A 17456-nucleotide genomic window follows, 5' to 3' on the forward strand; every position below is an offset into this window, starting at 1 on the left:
CTCTCTACTGATATCATCTGTTGTCTTATTCATCCCTGTATCCTCCACAGTCCAGTGGACCACACAGGAACCCATACATGGTAGGTGCTCAATTCATGCTGAATGAGCAAGTAAATGAATGGACTGATGGGAGGATGAATGAATGCACCAAGATCTGGGCGAGGCTACAGCTCTGAGAAGCTGTGCTCTCTCTCCACACTTATCCCCACTCGAGATCTCAGGTCCTGGCCTGGGAAGGCAGCCTCTCTGACTCCTCTGCTCCCCTCAGTGTGGTCCCAGCCTCATGGGAAAAGGTGTGGGCACTTCTGCTCCCAGCACCCCTCCTGCAAGAATCTCAGTGGTTGCTGCAGATGCAAAGGCCCTTCCCAAGCTCAGTGGGCAGCCTCTTCCAACTTGGTGAAATTTGGGAGTCTTAGGGCCAGGTGTAGAAGGAGAATGCACCTGAAGGCTGGGGCCACAGCCAGGGTGCCTGCACCCCAGGCCACCCCCACCCCTGCGTGCCCTTACCATGCAGATGAGGTTGTCCCAGTACTCGCCCCACATGTTCGCACAGGCTGTGATGTTGATGCCGAGCTGCTGGTGGGCCCCCAGCACGCCCTGGGAGATGTGGGGGAAGAAGGAAGCTCCTTTTCCGTGAGACAACATGCTTTCCATAAACTCTGGGGGAGAACCAGGAAAGGGGATTAAGGACCCCAAGGCAGGAATGAGGTCCAAACCCTCAAGTATTAGCAAGGCACCTAACCAGACAAGCCACCCTACAGCCGCTCTCGGTCTGGTTAAACAGAACCTCCTCCAGGGAGCCCTGGGTCCCAGGCCAGCCTCTCTCACCTCTGGTGAGGCTGCGCCCCAGTGGGAGCCCTCCCTCATGAGCCACCACCCATCCCAAATCAAAGCCCTAGCAAGGAGATGCTGCATTCAAAAGACGGGGCCCTGTGAGGTGGAAGGCCACGGCCATCTCAGGGACCTTGCTAGAAAAGACACCGAGAAGTGTCTCTGGTCAGGGTCCTCTCCCTGCAGCAGCTGGCCCAAGTCCTTGGAAGGCCACACAAAACCCTGCTCTGGCCCGGCCTGGGGCTCTTACCCAGCTGCTCTCGCTTGGCCAGAAGCTCCCGCATCCGCGCCGTCTTCAGCAGGACAGGAGGCATGTTGGGGCTTTACCAGACAGGACACAGAAATAGCACCAAACCATCAGGGCCGCTACCTAGGCCTGAGCCACCCCCCTCCCCCCGGCAACCGGCATCCTACCAGGTGCCAAGCGGAGGAAGGTGGCCCTGCCTGCTCCTCCCCGGGGAGAGCTGGTCAGGTCTCTTCTCCACCTCCACCTGTGGTCTTTGCCCTGCTGCACCCCTACCACCCAAGGTACCCCAGCTGTAGGCCACCTGCTAGCCTCAGGACTGCCTCCTAACAAACTCAGGAGGGCTCTGGGGCAGGGACCCCCGATCCCCAGGCTCTGAGTCCTAATGACCCCCGGATGCAAACCAAGCCCAAACTCCCCATCCCTTGCTTGGCCTTCTGCAACAGGCCATTTCCAGCCCTTCCCGCTGACATCTGTCCAGCATCAAGTGCACACGAACTTTCTGGAGCAGGTAAGTTAATGGCTTAGGGACTGTTAGTGGTGCCCCTCCACACACGGTAGTGGTTTCAAAGTTGGGCTCTCTGGCCTTAGGAGATTTTGTGGTGAGGCATCCACGGTGGTGTGCTGGTAAAATGCAAATTTCTGGGGTGTAAATACTTTCACTGTGGCTGGTTTCAAGGTACAGCTTGGCAATAAGCCTCACTGCCACATCTCTGCCCACACGGTTCCCTCCACCTACGGTAACTCCCCCCCCACAACAGGCCCCAGCACTGCCTGGTCTATCAGAAGCCCTCCGCCCCAGCAGGCCCAGCTGAGAAGAAGGGGCACAAGCCCTGGCTTTCCCACAGGCCCTCTCGGGGCCGGGGAGGCGGGCGGCAGAGCCCTTTCCTCTCTGGGATTCCCTGCGTCTACCTGAAAAAACCCTCCTCCCCTGCTCACGCCCACCAGCCCCTGGCCACCTGCGCCGCACAGAGGCCACATCCTCTCCAGGATCAGCCTCTGAGAGGAGCCAGACTTACAGGCTGGGCTTTTGGCTCAGGCTGTTTGGTGGGCTCCCGAAGTACTCAAACGTGAGGGTGAAAGGGGTCTGGATTGGGGAGCAATTGGTCAGGGTGAGCCAACGGTTCACGCAGGTCCTCAGCGGGACTGTCGAGCCAAAGTCCAGGAGGAGCTTCTCTGGGTGGCCTGGCTGCAGCTCTGTGCTGGGAACACTGCCCCGTGCCGGGGATGCCGGGTTACAGGCCACCCTCGGCCCTGCGCAGTGAGCTGCCCTGGGCGAGGGTGCCAGAGCGGCCCAGAAACCAGACTTCACCCTCTGAGCCCTCCTCATTAAGCTGCCGCCCCCAGATGCACCCTCCTTGCCCACCCATGATGTCAAGAGAGGCCACAAAATGCCACAGCCCCGCCCCGCCATCTCCTACCTGCCTGGACACCATGCCTTCAAGTGTGTGGGGAAAGAACACACAGAGGGCAGGGATAGAGTAGAGGGGTCTGTTCCCACAGAGGTCATCAGGGGCCCCAGCAACACGGCGGCCTTTTCCTGGCTGGTCCTTTGAATGGCAGCCACAGCCCTCAGGCCCCGGCCCCACCCGTGGGCTCACCTGCTGTCAGGGTCCTCTGTAGAGATGGCAATGGCCACCTGCAGTCCCTGGGGTTTCCCAGAAATGCCCAGAACCAGTGGTTCCTTCATGCCCGACACGTTACAAGGGAGGGCCAGATCTGTCAACTCTTCCTGTAAGAAAGCCCATCGGGGACACATCACTCCAGAGCTAGGCCCCAGCAGAGGGGCCTCAGATGGTCTTCCACAGCACGGGTGGTTGCTGTGGGGGCTCAACACAAAGGCCCTGACCTCAGTCTAGGCTCATCTCTGTGGCAGAGCTCCCAGTCCCTCCAGTGAGCCACCCTCCCCAGACCCGGCCTAGTGGCCCACATCCTCCCCCCGCCCCTGGCCCCTTCCTCAGGGCTCCTGGCTGAGACTCTGCTCCAAACATCTGGGCAAGCCCATGTGAGGGCAGGCCCCGCCAAACATACCTCTGGAGAAGCTGCACATTTACTCCAATGAAGCTAAGGTCTCCTCCGTGCCAGGCCTAGGCCCGTCTGTCACCCTGGAGCTCAGGCTCAGCTTTTTAAGAAAGCCCACTGTCCCCAAGTCTGCCGGGAAGGAACTGGGACCGGGTCTGCCGGTTCCCGGCAAGGAAGAAGTTTCTTTCCCCACAAGAACCACAAACAGATAGCCAGCAACCACCCAAGTACTAAGCGTGTTCCGCCTGTGGGCAGCGCCAAGGAGAAGCAGTGTCCCTCTTGGGAGGAACCTGGCAGCCAGTCAGCCTCCCCCACGGCACCCAGCACAGGGCCTGCCGTGGGCAGGGGCTCTGCTCTGTGCCTCCGGGCGGCTGGAAAGCGGCCCAGCTGGGCCACAGAGAATGGCCTGGGGAGGGCTAAAGTTGGCACTAACAGGTTTCAGGGCACAGAGAATTATATCCAATACCTTGGCCTTGTAATGGCCTATAGTGAAAAAGAATATGAAAAGAAATATATACACATACACACACATACACATACGTAAATGAATCACTATGATGTACACCAGAAATTAACACAACATTGAAAATAGACTGTATGTCAATTAAAAAAATAAAATAAAATAAAAATTTCTTAAAATAAATAAATAAAGGGTTTCAGGACACCTCCAGGTTTGCTCCAGGCTTCCTGACCCTGTGTCCCTAGACAGCAGACCCAGCAGGAAGGGGGACCCCAGACCCACATGTGACTCACAAGACCAGGAGAGGGGCCTGAGGCAGACCTCCTGGCCGACACAGATGCAGCCAGTCAGGGTGCCTCCCCAGTCACGGTCAAGCAGGCCCCTTACACCTCACTCACCTGGGTATGAGTGGTCAACTCCAGGCTGAGCTGGCGCTCCTCACTGGGGCCCAGGGTGCCACGTCTGGGGGAGACTTTTACCGTGCAGGAGCTTGCTTGGAGACCCAGGAGCTGGCAGACGCATGGCTGGGTCAAGTACTGGGCTAGGGCACAGCACTGCAGCATGCTCTGGGGAGGCTGGCAGGCTAGGGGCCCATAGTGAGACCAGCAGGGCAGGGGCTCACCGGTGGGGAGAAACCACAGGTCCCTTCTCCTCTCCTCACCCAGCTGGATGGACCTCACAACTGTCAGGGTTGCGGGGACTAAACAAGTGGCCCTGAGAGTCCCAGGGTGATGGGGAACAGAGGGAAGCTGCCTCTGATGCACAAAGACATGGCCCCGTCTCCCACAGCACACAGGCAGGGCTGCACAGTCAGCCCTGGAGGGGAGCAGCCCACAACAGTGCTGCGGACCAGCCACGGGCTATGCTGGCTGGGAAGTCTAGCTGTGTGCACCAGAAACTCCTTCTCGGGCAGGGCACTGGAATTTCTGAGGCCAGAGCAAGGAAAAGCCGGACTAGGTGTGCTGCTCCTTGGAGGAGCCCAGCTTTCCTGGGCACTATGGGGAGAGGGGCAGGCTGTGGGGGGATCTGTTCTGGGAGGTGCCTGGGGGGCAATGTCCCCCGACCTGGGCCTCTGGGGCTGAGGGCTGCAGACCTGGTGCCCGACAGCGTGGGCTCGCTCACCTTGCCCCAGTGGAACCGAGTGGGCAGGAGCGTGCCGTTGATGAGAGTGACAGTCGCCTTAGCGGGCACGCCCAGGTAGAGGTCTGTGACAGCCACCCGGCTGCTCTGCAGGTACACGTAGGGCTTCTGCACCTCGGCATACACAGGAAGGTAGCTGGAACACAAGGAAATTAAAGGCATATGCATCAGAAACGAAGACATAAAATTGTCCCTATGTGCAGATGACATGACAGTCTACGTAGAACACCCCAAGGAATCTATATGAATAAAAATCTTAGAACTAATGAGTCAGCCAGCAAAGTTACAGGGTAAAAATCAACACACAAAAATTAGTAACATTTTTATAGGCTAACAAGTGGAAACAGAACTTAAAAATATAATACCAACTTGCACCCCAATGTTCATAGCAGAACTATTTACAACAGCTAAGACATGGAAGCAATCTAAGTGACCATCAACAGATAAAGAAAATGTGATAAACACACACACACACACACACACACTGGAATACTACTCAGTAATAAAAAAGAATGAAATAATGCCATGTGCAGCAACATAGATGGACCTAGAGATTATCATACTAAGTGAAGTAAGTCAGAGAAAGACAAACATCATATAATATCACTTATAAGTGGAATCTAAAGAAAATAATACAAATTAAATTACAAAACAGAAACAGACTCTTATGGTTACCCAAAGGGAAAGGAGGGGAGGGATAAATTAGGAGTTGGGGATTAACAGATACGCACCATTGTATATAAAACAGATAAACAAAAAGGACCTACTACATAGTACAGAGAACTATATTCAACATCTTGTAATAAACTATAATGGAAAAGAATATATGTGTGTGTGTGTGTGTGTGTATGTATAACTGAATCACTTTGCTGTACACCTGAAACTAACACAACGTAAATCAGCTATACTTCAATAAAAAATATGTATAATACCATTTATAATTGCTTAAGAAATTGATATACTTAGGTACATATCTAATAAAACATGTATAGGACTTGTGTGCTGAAAACTACAAAACACTGATGAAGAAAATCAAAAGACTTAATAAATGGAGAGGCATAAATCATGCTCATGGATTAGAAGCTCCCCTCCAGGGCTGACGGTGCAGCCCAGCCTGTGTTCAACATAGAAAAGATGTCAGTTCTCCCCAAATTGGTCTATTAGGTTTAACACAATTCTTATCAAATTCCTAGCATGGATTTTTATAGATACAAACAAGTTTATTATATAATTTATACAGAAAGATCAAGGATATAGACTAATTAAAACAATTTTTAAAAAGAAGAATAAAGTGGTAAATCACTCTACTGGATGTTAAGACTCCCACAGAGCAGTAAGATAGCGCGCTGCTGTAGGGGGAGACACAGGTCAGCGAACAACACAGAAAACCTAAAATTAGACCCACACAGGTATGCCTGGGTTTTTCTCCCCTGTATGAGGAATGGGAGAGAACATACATTTTGCTCTTAGTATCTTATTTTGAAATAACTGTAGATTCACATGCAATTGTAACCCCAAAAATACAGAGGGATCCGGTATACCCTTCACCTCATTTCCCAATAGTAACATCTTGCATAACTGGAGCACAATATCACAAGCAGGAGGAGATCAACACAGATACAATCCAGCAACCTTACTCAGACCCCGTCCAGCTGACCTGCACTTGTTTGTGTCTTTTTACGTGTGTGTAATTTCATCACATGTGGATACGCAGGACAGCACCACAGGCAAGACATGGAACAGTTTCATCAGAGGAATGCCTCCTGCTATCTTTTTATAGCCACAATCACAGTCACCTCTCTCAGTCCTCCTCCCTCACAATCCCTGGCCACCAGCACTCTGTTCTCCATCTCTATACTTTTAAGAATACTATATATCCAGAGCAAACTCTAATTCAAAAAGATACATGCATCCCAATGTTCATAGCTGCACTATATACAATAGCCAACACATGGAAGCAACCTAAATGTCCATCAACAGACGACTGGATAAAGAAGCTGTGGTATATTTATACAATGGAATACTACTCAGCCATAAAAAAGAATGAAATAATGCCATTTGCAGCAACATGGATGGACCTAGAGACTGTCATTCTAAGTGAAGTATGCCTGGAAGAGAAAGAAAAACACCATATGATGTTACTCATCTGTGGAATCTAAAAAAAAGAAAAGAAAAGGCACAGCTACAGATACAATAAAAAGATCGTAGTTTCCAGGAGTTTAGGGAGAGGGTGGGAAGGAGGAATGAATGGATGGAGCACAAGAGATTTTTAGGGCAATGAAATTATTCTGTATGATACTATAGTGGTGGCTACTTGTCATTACGCATTTGTCAAAACCCATAGAATGTAAAATATCAAGAGTGAACCCTAATGTAAACTATGGACTTTGGTTGATAATAATGTGTGCATGTTCGTTCACTGATTGTATCAAATACGCCGCACTGATGAGGGATGTTGAGGGTAGGGGAGTATCTATGTGTGGGTGAAGAGGGCTATGTGTGAACTCTCTGTATTTTCTGCTCAATTCTGCTGTGAACCTGAAACTGCTCTAAAAAAAATTAAGTCTGCTAATAAAAAAAGAAAAAGAAAAAGAAAACAAAGGACACTATGCACTCATCTACAAAACAGAAACAGACTCGCAGACATAGCAAATGATCTTATGGTTACCAGGGAAAGGGGGTAGGAAGGGATAAATCTGGGAGTTTGAGGTTTGTAAATTTTAGCCACTATATATAAAAATAAATTAAAAACAAACAAACAAGTTTCTTCTGTAGAGCACAGGGAATTATATTCAATATCTTATAATAACCTTTAATGAAAAAGAATATGTAAACAAACATATGTAAGTATATGCATATCTGGGACATTGTGCTGTGCACTAGAAGTCAACACATTATAACTGACTGTACTTCAGTTTTAAAAAATAAAATAAATAAATAAAGTAACATTGGTGGAAACTCCCCCTCAAAAAAGAATACTTTATAAATGGAGTCATACAATATGCAATCTTTTGACATTTCCTTTTTTTCATCCAGCATAATTCCCTTGAGATTCATCTTTGTGGCTGACTGTATCAATAGTTTGTTCTTTTTTATTGCTGAGTAGTACTCCATTTAAACTCAGTTTATTTAACTATTCACCTGCTGAAGAACATCTGAGTTGTCCCAACTGATTTTTGACAAAGGTGCAAAAAACAGTTCAATGGTGGGGAGGACAGTCTTTCAAACAAATGATGCTGGAGGAGTTAGATATCCACAGGCAAAAACAAAATAAAGCTCTATCTAAACCTTGCTGCTTATATACAAAAATTAACTCAAAATGTACCACAGACTTAAATGTGAAATGTAAAACTATAGGCGTGGGGGGTATAGCTCAGTGGTAGAGCATGGGCTTGGAGTGCATGAGGTCCTGGGTTCAATCCCCAGTGCCTCTGTTAAGGGGAAAAAATAAAATAAAATAAATTTTTTAAAAGAGTAAAAGTCACAATGATACTTATTTTCATTAATTTATTTTTTAACTTTTTTTTGTGGGGGAAAGTAATTAGGTTTACTTATTTGTTTTATTTTTAGAGGAGGTGCTGGGGATTCAACCCAGGACCTTGTGCCTTTTTGCTTTCTTGATGGCATACTTTGAAACAACTTCCTCCTCCATTCAGAAACAGGACCGGGCAGCCAAGGGTTATTAGACAAAGAGGGAAAACCAAAAAGTAAAGAAGGATTCCAAACCCAAATCTGAGGCAACAAAAATCAGTTTCCTTGGGGTCACTGGAGAGGCTGTTGCATCCGTAAGACAACAAATAACAGTTTACTATTGAAAGGGAACAATCCACAGACAGAAAAACTTGAAATTTAAAAACATGATTGTCAAAACAAGGACATCCAGCAATTAGTCAATCAGTCACCTGCAAGGCCAAGGACATATCCCTGACATATCCTGCAAAGGAAGATGTAAAATTATCTCTAAATGCAGATGCAGGACACACGCTCAATATACAAAACCATTTGTATTTCTATACACTAGCCATGAGTAATCGTAAAATAAAATTAAGAGAAGTTTCATTTCCAAAAGCATCAAAAGTGGTAACATACTTAGGAATGACTTTAACAAAAGAAGTACAAGACTTGTGCACTGACAATGATGAAATATCATCGAAAGAAATGTAAAAAGACCTAAATAAATGGTAAATGAATGGAAAGGCATTTCATGTTCAAGGAGAGGCAGACTTAACCCTGTTAGGATGGCGACATTTCCCAGATTAACTGCAGATTCAACACACTCCCTATTAGAGCCTCAGCTGAATCTTTGTAGAAACTGATAAGCTGACCCTAAAATTCATATGGAAATTCAGAGGATCCAGAAGAGCCAAAGCAACCTTGAGAAAGAAAAGCAAAGTTGGAGAATTCATGCTTCCTGATTTCAAGTTATCCCAAAGCCACTTGAAACAGAACACTGTCGATACGGCATAAGGTCAGACATAACAGATCAGTGGAACAGAACTGACAGTCCATAAATAAACCCCCCACATTTAGAGTCAACTGAGTTTTGACAGTGGTGTCAAGACAGTTCTGTGGGTAAAGTCAAGTCTTTTTAAGAAGCAGTGCTGGGATAACTGGTTACCTAGTTGGAAGAGAATGAACTCAGACCCCTTCCTCTCACCATGTACAGAAACTCACTCAAAATGGATCAGGGACCTAAAGAGAGGAGCTAAAACTATTCAACTCTAAGAAGAACACATCCGAGTAAATCTTTGTTACATTGGATTAGGCAATGGTTTCTTAGCTATGACACCAAAAGCACAAGCAACAAAAGACAAAAAAAGAAAGGTAAATTGGCCTCCACCAACATTTAAAACTTCTGTGCGTCAAAGTATACCATCAAGAAAGCGAAAAGACAATCCTCAGAATGAGAGAAAACATTTGAAAATCATATACCTAGTGAGCCCTGTATCTGGAGTATATAAACACCTACACCTCAATGATAAAAAGACAAATAGTCCTATTTAAACAAACAAACAAAAAACAGGCAAAGAACTCAAAACAGGATACACAAATGGCCCATAAGCACATGAAAGATGCTAACCATCATTTGCCATCAGGAAAATTCAAATCAAATCCTCAGTGAAACGTCACTTCACATACCCCAGGAGGAGTACTATTAAAAGCTGCTGAGGGAGTGCAGAAGCAGGAGGGCAGGGAGGAGAAGGATGGAGGTCAGGACCGTCAGCTGTTAGACCTGGCCCATGTGTCATCATTATAATAAGACATGATGTTAACGTCACGCACTATGTGCGAAAATTTTTAAATGAAGAAGTAAACCTAATGCTATTCCAATGAGGGAAAAAATCAAAAGAAAGGATGTGATCAGATTAACCGATAAAACAGAAGAGAACATGACGACTCCTTAAAACCCCTGGAGAAGGCCCTGCAGAGATTCCTTAACAGGAATGAGAGGCATCTCAGGGCGGGGGTGGGCTGCGGGGAAAGAGCAGGGCAGGTAAGAAAGGAGTGTGAGGAGATTAGCGGGCCGGTTCAGCTAGATGAGCTCCTGCCCCTGAGCTCAGGCAACACACAGAAGACTTACCCGCCTCCCCATCCCCACTGAAGAATGTGGGCCTGGTGGAGAGAGGTCAGGGCAGATCCTGCAGTAACATTGGCCCTCTCAGCTGTCCAGAGGGAACACAGCCCTAAAGATTCTGTTTACCAAGAAAGGAATGAACCGAGCTGCACAGCTGGCCAGCATGGGTTTCCTCTACTGTTCGTCTTGGGTCTGTCTTGGGCTGTTTTCCCAAAGGCCCCTTCTTCTTATTCAGGAAGCTGCATCCTGGGAGGGTGCTCAGATACCGGTCCCTCCTGGGAGGAGGAGGAGGGCCCTCAGCCTACACCCTCTTACTCAGAGAAAACTGACAACACCAGCTCCTCATGCAAATCAACTTCCTCCTCCATTCAGAAACAGGACCGGGCAGCCAAGGGTTATTAGACAAAGAGGGAAAACCAAAAAGTAAAGAAGGATTCCAAACCCAAATCTGAGGCAACAAAAATCAGTTTCCTTGGGGTCACTGGAGAGGCTGTTGCATCCGTAAGACAATAAATAACAGTTTACTACAGAAAGGGAACAATCCACAAACAGAAAAACTTGAAATTTAAAAATATGATTGCCAAAACAAGGACATCCAGCAATTAGTCAATCAGTCACCTGCAAGGCCAAGGACGCATCCGTGAGCATGGAGGAAAACCCTGAGACCCACAATGGCAACTGCTGGTACCCCTCGCCCCCACCCCGCCATCGCTGGCCCAAGTACAGAAGTCCCAGAACATCCATCCCCGTGAGACTGAGGTGATGGGTAGCCTCATACCCTGGAGGTGGAAGCATAAAATGGCACATTCTTTTTGGAAGTTAATTCAAGTATCCGTGAACATTTAAAACGAAGGGTTAAATGTTTTTATAGTGAAATACAAAATATATGCAGAAATGACTATAAAACACATATAAAGTTTAAATATATATACACAGTTTAAAGATGAATAATGGAAAAAAAATCTGTGTACCACCCCTACCCAGCTTAGGAAACAAAATATTACCACCAGCCGGCTTAAGAAAATGAGTATTATGCTTCAAAATAGTTTGAGAGGGAGTAGGAAGATAGATGTGGATGAAACAATATTTGCAGTGATTTGCTAATTACTGAAAATAGATGATGGATACCTGGGGGCTCGTTACACTAAACTATTTTTACATATGTAGGGAATTTCCCATAAGAAAGGAAGGAAGGAAAGAAGGAAGAGAGGGGAGGGAAGGAAGCAGTATCACTAAGAACCTTCAAATCCTCCAGTGTTCCTCCCAGAATACAATGATATTCACTCATTTAAAAATGCCACATATACAGTCAACTAATTGACAAGGGAGCCAAGAACACTCAATGGGGAAAAGATAGTCTTGTCAACAAATGGCACTGGGGAAACTGGATACACATGTAGAAAAATGAAACTGGATACACATGTAGAAAAATTAACTCAAAATGGATCAAAGACTTAAAACAAAAGACCTTTTACCATAAAACTCCTAGAAAACACAGGGTACAAGACCCTCGACATTGGTCTTGGTGATGCTTTCTTAGATTTGACACCAAAAGTGCAAAAAACAAGAGCAAAAAATAAAACGAGTGGGGCTACATCAAACTAAAGCTTCTGCAAAAGAAACTGAACAAAATGAAAAGGCGATCTACCAAAAGAGAGACAGTATTTGCACACCGTAGACAAAGAATGTCGCCTGCCATTTCAGTGGAGACGTAAGATGTCGCAACCATGGAGCCAAGAGCCAGCGCACCTGCCTGCAAAGGTGCACAGAGAAAAACAGGATACTAGCCCTAGGTAGTTAAGAGGCGTATGAAAGGAATGATTTCAATAAGCCCAGACATTTGCATCTTCTCTTATGTAGAAAAGCACTACAATTATTAACTTGAGATGTCTGTTTCTTGTGATTAGCAGTCATCTTTTGATGTGCTATTACATGTTGTTTTTTCCCAGCCCAAACTCCTATATATTCTAGCTCCTCCGTTACCTCTTTGGAACAATCCCTCAGAGCTGAGGGCTGGCGTTCTCAGTAAGGTCCCTGAATAAAACATAATTCTCAACTTTTAGGCTGTGCATTTTTTTTTCAGTCAACAAAACCATATATCTGATAAGGGGTTAATATCCAAAATATATAAAGAACTCATACAACTCAACAGCAAAAAACCCCACAAATAATCCAATTAAAAAATTGGCAGAAGAACTATATACTCTTCCAAAGAACACATCCAAATGGCCAACAGGTACATGGAAAGATGCCCAGCATCGCTCATTGTCAGGGAAATGCAAATCAAAACAACCATGAGCTACCACCTCACACCTGTTAGAATGGCTATCTTTAAGAAGACAAAAGATAACAAGTGAGGATGTGAAGAAAAGGGAACCCTTGTACGCCATTGGTAGGAATGCAAATTGGTTCAGCCACAACAGAAAAAGTATAAAGTCTCCTCAAAATATTAAAAATATAACTACCAGCTGATCCAGCAACTCCAGTTTTGGAAATACATCCAAAGGAAATTAAAACAGGCTATCAAAGAGATATTTGTACTCCCATGTTTATTGCATCATTCACAATAGCCAAGGTATGGAAGCAACCTACATATCAGCAGATGAATGGATAAAGAAGATGTGGTACGTATACACAATGGAATAATATTCACCCATGAGAATGAAGGAAATTCTGCCATTTGCAACAACAGTGGATGGACCTTGAGGACATTACGCTAAGTGAGATAAGTCAGAGAAAGACAAAGACTGTACGATATCACTTATGTGTAGAATCTAAAAAAGCCAAAATCATAGAAACAGAGTAGAAGGGTGGTTACCAGGGCCTGGGGGTGGGGAACTGGGAGAGATGTGGTTTAAGGGCACAAACTTGCAACTAGTAGGCGAACAGGTCCTGGAGATCTAATGCGCAGCTGGGTGATCATGGACAACAGGACCGTGCGACATACATCAAACCTGCCAGGAGACTTGCGTATTCCCACCACAAACAGGAAATGGTACCTATGCTAAGGGATGAAGGTGGTAACTAGTGCTGCAGTGGCAATCGCGTTGCAAAATAGAAATGAATCAGGTCCGTATGTTGTACACCTTAAACTTACACATAAGACATATGTCAATCATATCTCAATAAAATTAAAAAAAATCTGCCACAATTATTTTGTGACCGTTCTGTTGCTGAACACTTGGTTGCTTCCAGTTTTTTGCTGTCCTGAACAGTCTAGCTGTGAGCCTTCTATTATGAGCACACCCTGCACATGAGTAAGCTTCTCAGGCAGCGTATCTTGAAAGACTAACGCTGCACCAAGGGCTCTGTGTGCATTAACCCTTCCTTGGAAACAATGAAGTATGGTCCAAAGCGGTTCCATGAATGTACATCCCTTTAGCATACGCGTACTAGGGAGATACATGTATCTCCCATAACATTACTAATGAATTATCTCCAGCTCATTTTAACTTTCTTTTATGTAATTGCCAAATTTTATAGGCTAAATGTGTATCAATAACTTTAAGTTCCGAAACGTCTGTAGACAAACATGTAATTACACACAATATAAGCTGCAAATATGCACAGAGTGCATTGTAATGGCTCCCCCAACCCCCTCACCTCCAGGCTCCGTTGACCACCTCCAGCTCCAGGACAGACTGCAGACGCTGGCAGTGAAGGGCCTCCAAGGTGATGTTCACTCTGCACTTCCCCAGCGACGGAACCAGGCCACTCGAGGGCTCGATGTCGAAGGGAGACACCTGATGGGAAGGTCAGTGGCGAGGATGAGGGTTGGGGGCTGGCCATGACCAGCCAGGGTCACACCTAAGCTGCCTCCGGCTCTACAGAGAGCTTCTAGGATGCAGGAGGCAAGCATCCAGATTTCTTCTTTGCACCCACATGGTCTCTCCCCCACCCCCTGACCTCACTCCCACGGAAGGCTTGTTCTCGTTCACCCAGTCCTGCCCCGCTCCCGCATACCAGGCTCTAAGAGGGAAGAGGAAAGGCTCAGGAAGAAGTGTGCACCTGGGGAGGGCTTTCTCTGCCCCTCTTCCAGTCCCGGATGAGACTGGGTGCACTAGCCTGACTGTGTGGTCCCCTGGCCCCAGATGGGCCACACTGGCCAGCAGGGAGTCACTAGACGTTGAAAGATCACAACCAGGAAGAACATTGCTTCTCTTTGGTCTCTTCCTTCCTTAAGACCAAGACCAGGAGGGCAAGACACCTGCCTGTAGGGAGACCTGGCCGCCCCCTGCTGGCCAGAACTGCCCTGTCCTACCCCCGCCGCCTCGCTGTGCTGTCTTGTTCTGAGTTCCCACCTCCCTGGCACTGGAGGGTGGCGTGGGCTGGCCTTAGCCGCAGGAAGAGCGGCTGGGGTGCTCTGGCCTGGCTCGCCAGGGCTCAGGCGCTGGCGTTTGGGCCTAAGCTTGGCTGCTTAGGAAACAGCGCCTTTTCTTTCTTTGCTCTTTGTTCCTCATGTGCGTCCCCTTTGGAGCTCAGGGTGTACGACTGTGGTCTGGGGGCTGGGTTTCTGGGTCTCTTGACCTGAGTACATCTAACCAACCCCAAATTTCAACATTACTTTTGAGAGCGCAAAAGAACACAGTGCAGAGAACCGTAGAGACAGGATTCCCTCTGACCTCGATTAGGACACAAACCTTAGTACACTGTGAAACCGACAATTACTACGATTATGAAATGTAGTTATTCTTCACAGTGGGAGAAAAACAGACTGAGAATTAGAGAACTGGGATTTGATGTGATTCCACCACCTGAGAGCTGTATGAGCCTTGGGAAGGCGCTGTTTCTCCACTGTCAAATGAGGAGGTTGGCTGAGGTCTGTGAATTGCCAACTGTGCTCCGAGAAGTCCCAGAAATTGCTCAGAAGTCCTAGGGCAGGGGAGTGGAATGTGGGGAGAGGCAGGTTGGGGCAGGGATGGCTAAAGAGACTGCCTCCAGGTGCCCAGAGCAGGCACACTTTATTCTAGATCCTGGGCTTCTGCCAAAGGTTTCGTTGGAAGAAAAGGTTCCTGCCCAAAGATACTGGTCCCACCCTGTCCCCAGGTCCCAGTCCCAGCCTCTGTGGTTCTGTGAGCCAAGCAGGGAGACAAGTGCGCCCTGGGAGGGCCAGCACTGACTCCAAGTTTGTAGGACAGGCCTGTTGGCAATGCTTTCCTGGCAATGGTGTTGGCAATTTGGTGCAAACTGTCATAACTTCTAAGTTTCAGAGTGTCCAGAAGGGAAGTGAAGCCAGCAGGTAAAGAATGGCTCTTGGCCGGAAAGGAAAAGTCCTGGAGAAGGGAAGGAACATTGGCAGATAAGATGCATATGTGGCTGTGACTGTCTTTCCTCAGCTCCTGGATGTGGAAGGAAAAACATGCAGCGTTCTGATCAGGAGGGGAAGTAGGCGGCATGGAGGGAAACCCTGGTAGGAAGCAGCCAGAGGGAGGGTGCCAATACCAAACACACCCGGCCAGACTCTCACAGTGCAATGGCTGCTTCCACGGAGCTGCAACCACCAAGTCCCAGTGTGAAGAGGGGGCGTGGTGAGCCAGTGATGTCCAGCTGCCTGCCCATGAGTAGGGAGCTAACGATGCTGGGTGTGACTTGGTTATGTTCCGGATTATACATCACATTTAAACATGATGCCATAATTTAAATGTCATGGTGATCATGCTTAGCCACTTTTAATATTTTCTATCTTTATAGTAAAAGGAAAAGCGCTATTTGAGTGGAAATGATGTTCCTTTTGGAGCCTTTCTGTTTGAGCCACAAGCCTCTGACCAAACACCACCTGGTGGCAGGTACTCAAACTGCAAGCACAGTCCCTGGGAGGCTGGGAACCTGTGGAGTCAGCCTGAGGGCCTGCCCCTCCCTGGAGGCCTAGGGAGCTTCCCTCCTGACTCAGCTGCCTGTTTGCTTCCTAACTCAGGCTGTTCCAATGGAGGGAGAAACCCCTGTCCTATTTCTGCGTCAGAAGGTAGAGAAAGGAACAGGAAAATCCAGTTCAGGGTTAAGTTCTGCTGTAAAAGGGACCCCCAACTGCCTCAGAGATGGGGAAAGGGGGACACTGCCGGGCAAAAGTCACCAGGCAGGCCTTTCTTCCCCGCTCTGCTGTCTCTGCACTCCGCATGCACCAGCACGAGCTTCAAGCTCAAACCCCAGGGTTAATTGGCTCCTGCGGGGAGGGGGCACCACCAGAGCCCCAGCTCCTGACTTACACCCGCCTGCCGTTCTCCCAGGCAGACGCGGCTCTCCCTCAGGTACCACGTGGCCGGGAGCTGGCTGACGTTCTGAATCTGGATGGAGCTGGTGGCCTTTTGGCCCAGCCGCAGCAAACCAAACTGCAGGGCTGAGACGTCGATGACGAGGGCAGGCCCCTGAGACACCCAGAGGGGACTGTCACTGGGCTACCTGGATGTGGGCTCCGTGCCCTGCCCTGGCCACCATTCTGGCCCGCCCAGCTGTCCAGCCCCACCCTCGGCACCTTAAAGGCTGCCTTGATGTGCAACACCACAGGCGACGGGGAGTCTTTGATTTCACACAGTAGGTTCTGGCTGGTCGGGCCGGGGACACCCCCAGTGAAGCTCAACTCAAAATCCTCGACCTCGCTGGGCTCTGGGAGAGACAGGAGACGGGTAGAAAGGACGCAGGGGCAGGTACCCTCTGGGGCCAGGCCCAGATGCCTGGCCTTTGCTGACTCCTCATCCACCACAGGGGCCAGGTGGCGGCTGGCGCTCATCCCGGGCTGGCCCTGAGCCCCTGCATAGGCCCCTCTCGCCGCGAGGTCTCCTTCCCCAGCCAGCCCCTCTCGCGGTCCTCATGGTACCAATGGTCCCTGTGCAGGGCTCCACTTCAATGATGTGGCAGTCACTGATCTTGCCCCACGTGTATCTGATGGCCGACTTGCTGTTGTTCCACATCTGGAAGACACACCCCAAGTCAGGCTCCCCAGGGACTGCCCTCACAGGTAAGATCTGGACTTGTCAAAGGACTGCAGGATTCTGGGCTCACAAAAGGTCCTCTCAACAGCCTCTGAGCTAAATCCTGGCCACGCAACAAACACTGTGGGAGTTGTGGGCGCCATATCTGGCCAAAGGCCCACGATCATAGGAACAGATTCCACAGTTCTGTCATTCAGAGGATGCTGGGAAGCTGACAGAAAGATAGACATGCCCAGCATCTGCGCAAACCACATGGGC

At 48.3% G+C, this 17456-nt stretch overlaps 1 protein-coding gene and 1 non-coding gene across 8 annotated transcripts in view; one reads left to right on the forward strand and one right to left on the reverse strand.

The window, feature by feature from the left end:
• DLEC1 (DLEC1 cilia and flagella associated protein) overlaps positions 1-17456 on the reverse strand; it is a 77954-nt gene that overhangs the window by 10878 nt on the left and 49620 nt on the right. For all 7 annotated transcript variants that reach the window (XM_031469939.2, XM_031469936.2, XM_010982066.3 and 4 more), the window contains 10 exons: positions 17084-17177; positions 16742-16872; positions 16476-16634; positions 13876-14015; positions 4680-4833; positions 3956-4066; positions 2677-2807; positions 2095-2286; positions 1082-1152; positions 508-659 (listed from right to left, as the gene is read on the reverse strand). In XM_031469939.2, the coding sequence (XP_031325799.2) occupies positions 508-659; positions 1082-1152; positions 2095-2286; positions 2677-2807; positions 3956-4066; positions 4680-4833; positions 13876-14015; positions 16476-16634; positions 16742-16872; positions 17084-17177 (1335 nt within the window). The remainder of the gene's footprint in view (positions 1-507; positions 660-1081; positions 1153-2094; positions 2287-2676; positions 2808-3955; positions 4067-4679; positions 4834-13875; positions 14016-16475; positions 16635-16741; positions 16873-17083; positions 17178-17456) is intronic.
• TRNAS-GGA (transfer RNA serine (anticodon GGA)) lies at positions 8060-8131 on the forward strand. The gene has a single exon. It is a non-coding gene; the product is annotated as a tRNA-Ser (tRNA).

This window comes from Camelus dromedarius, chromosome 17 (genome assembly GCF_036321535.1).
Source record: "Camelus dromedarius isolate mCamDro1 chromosome 17, mCamDro1.pat, whole genome shotgun sequence".
In the NCBI taxonomy this organism is placed as follows: domain Eukaryota; kingdom Metazoa; phylum Chordata; class Mammalia; order Artiodactyla; family Camelidae; genus Camelus; species Camelus dromedarius.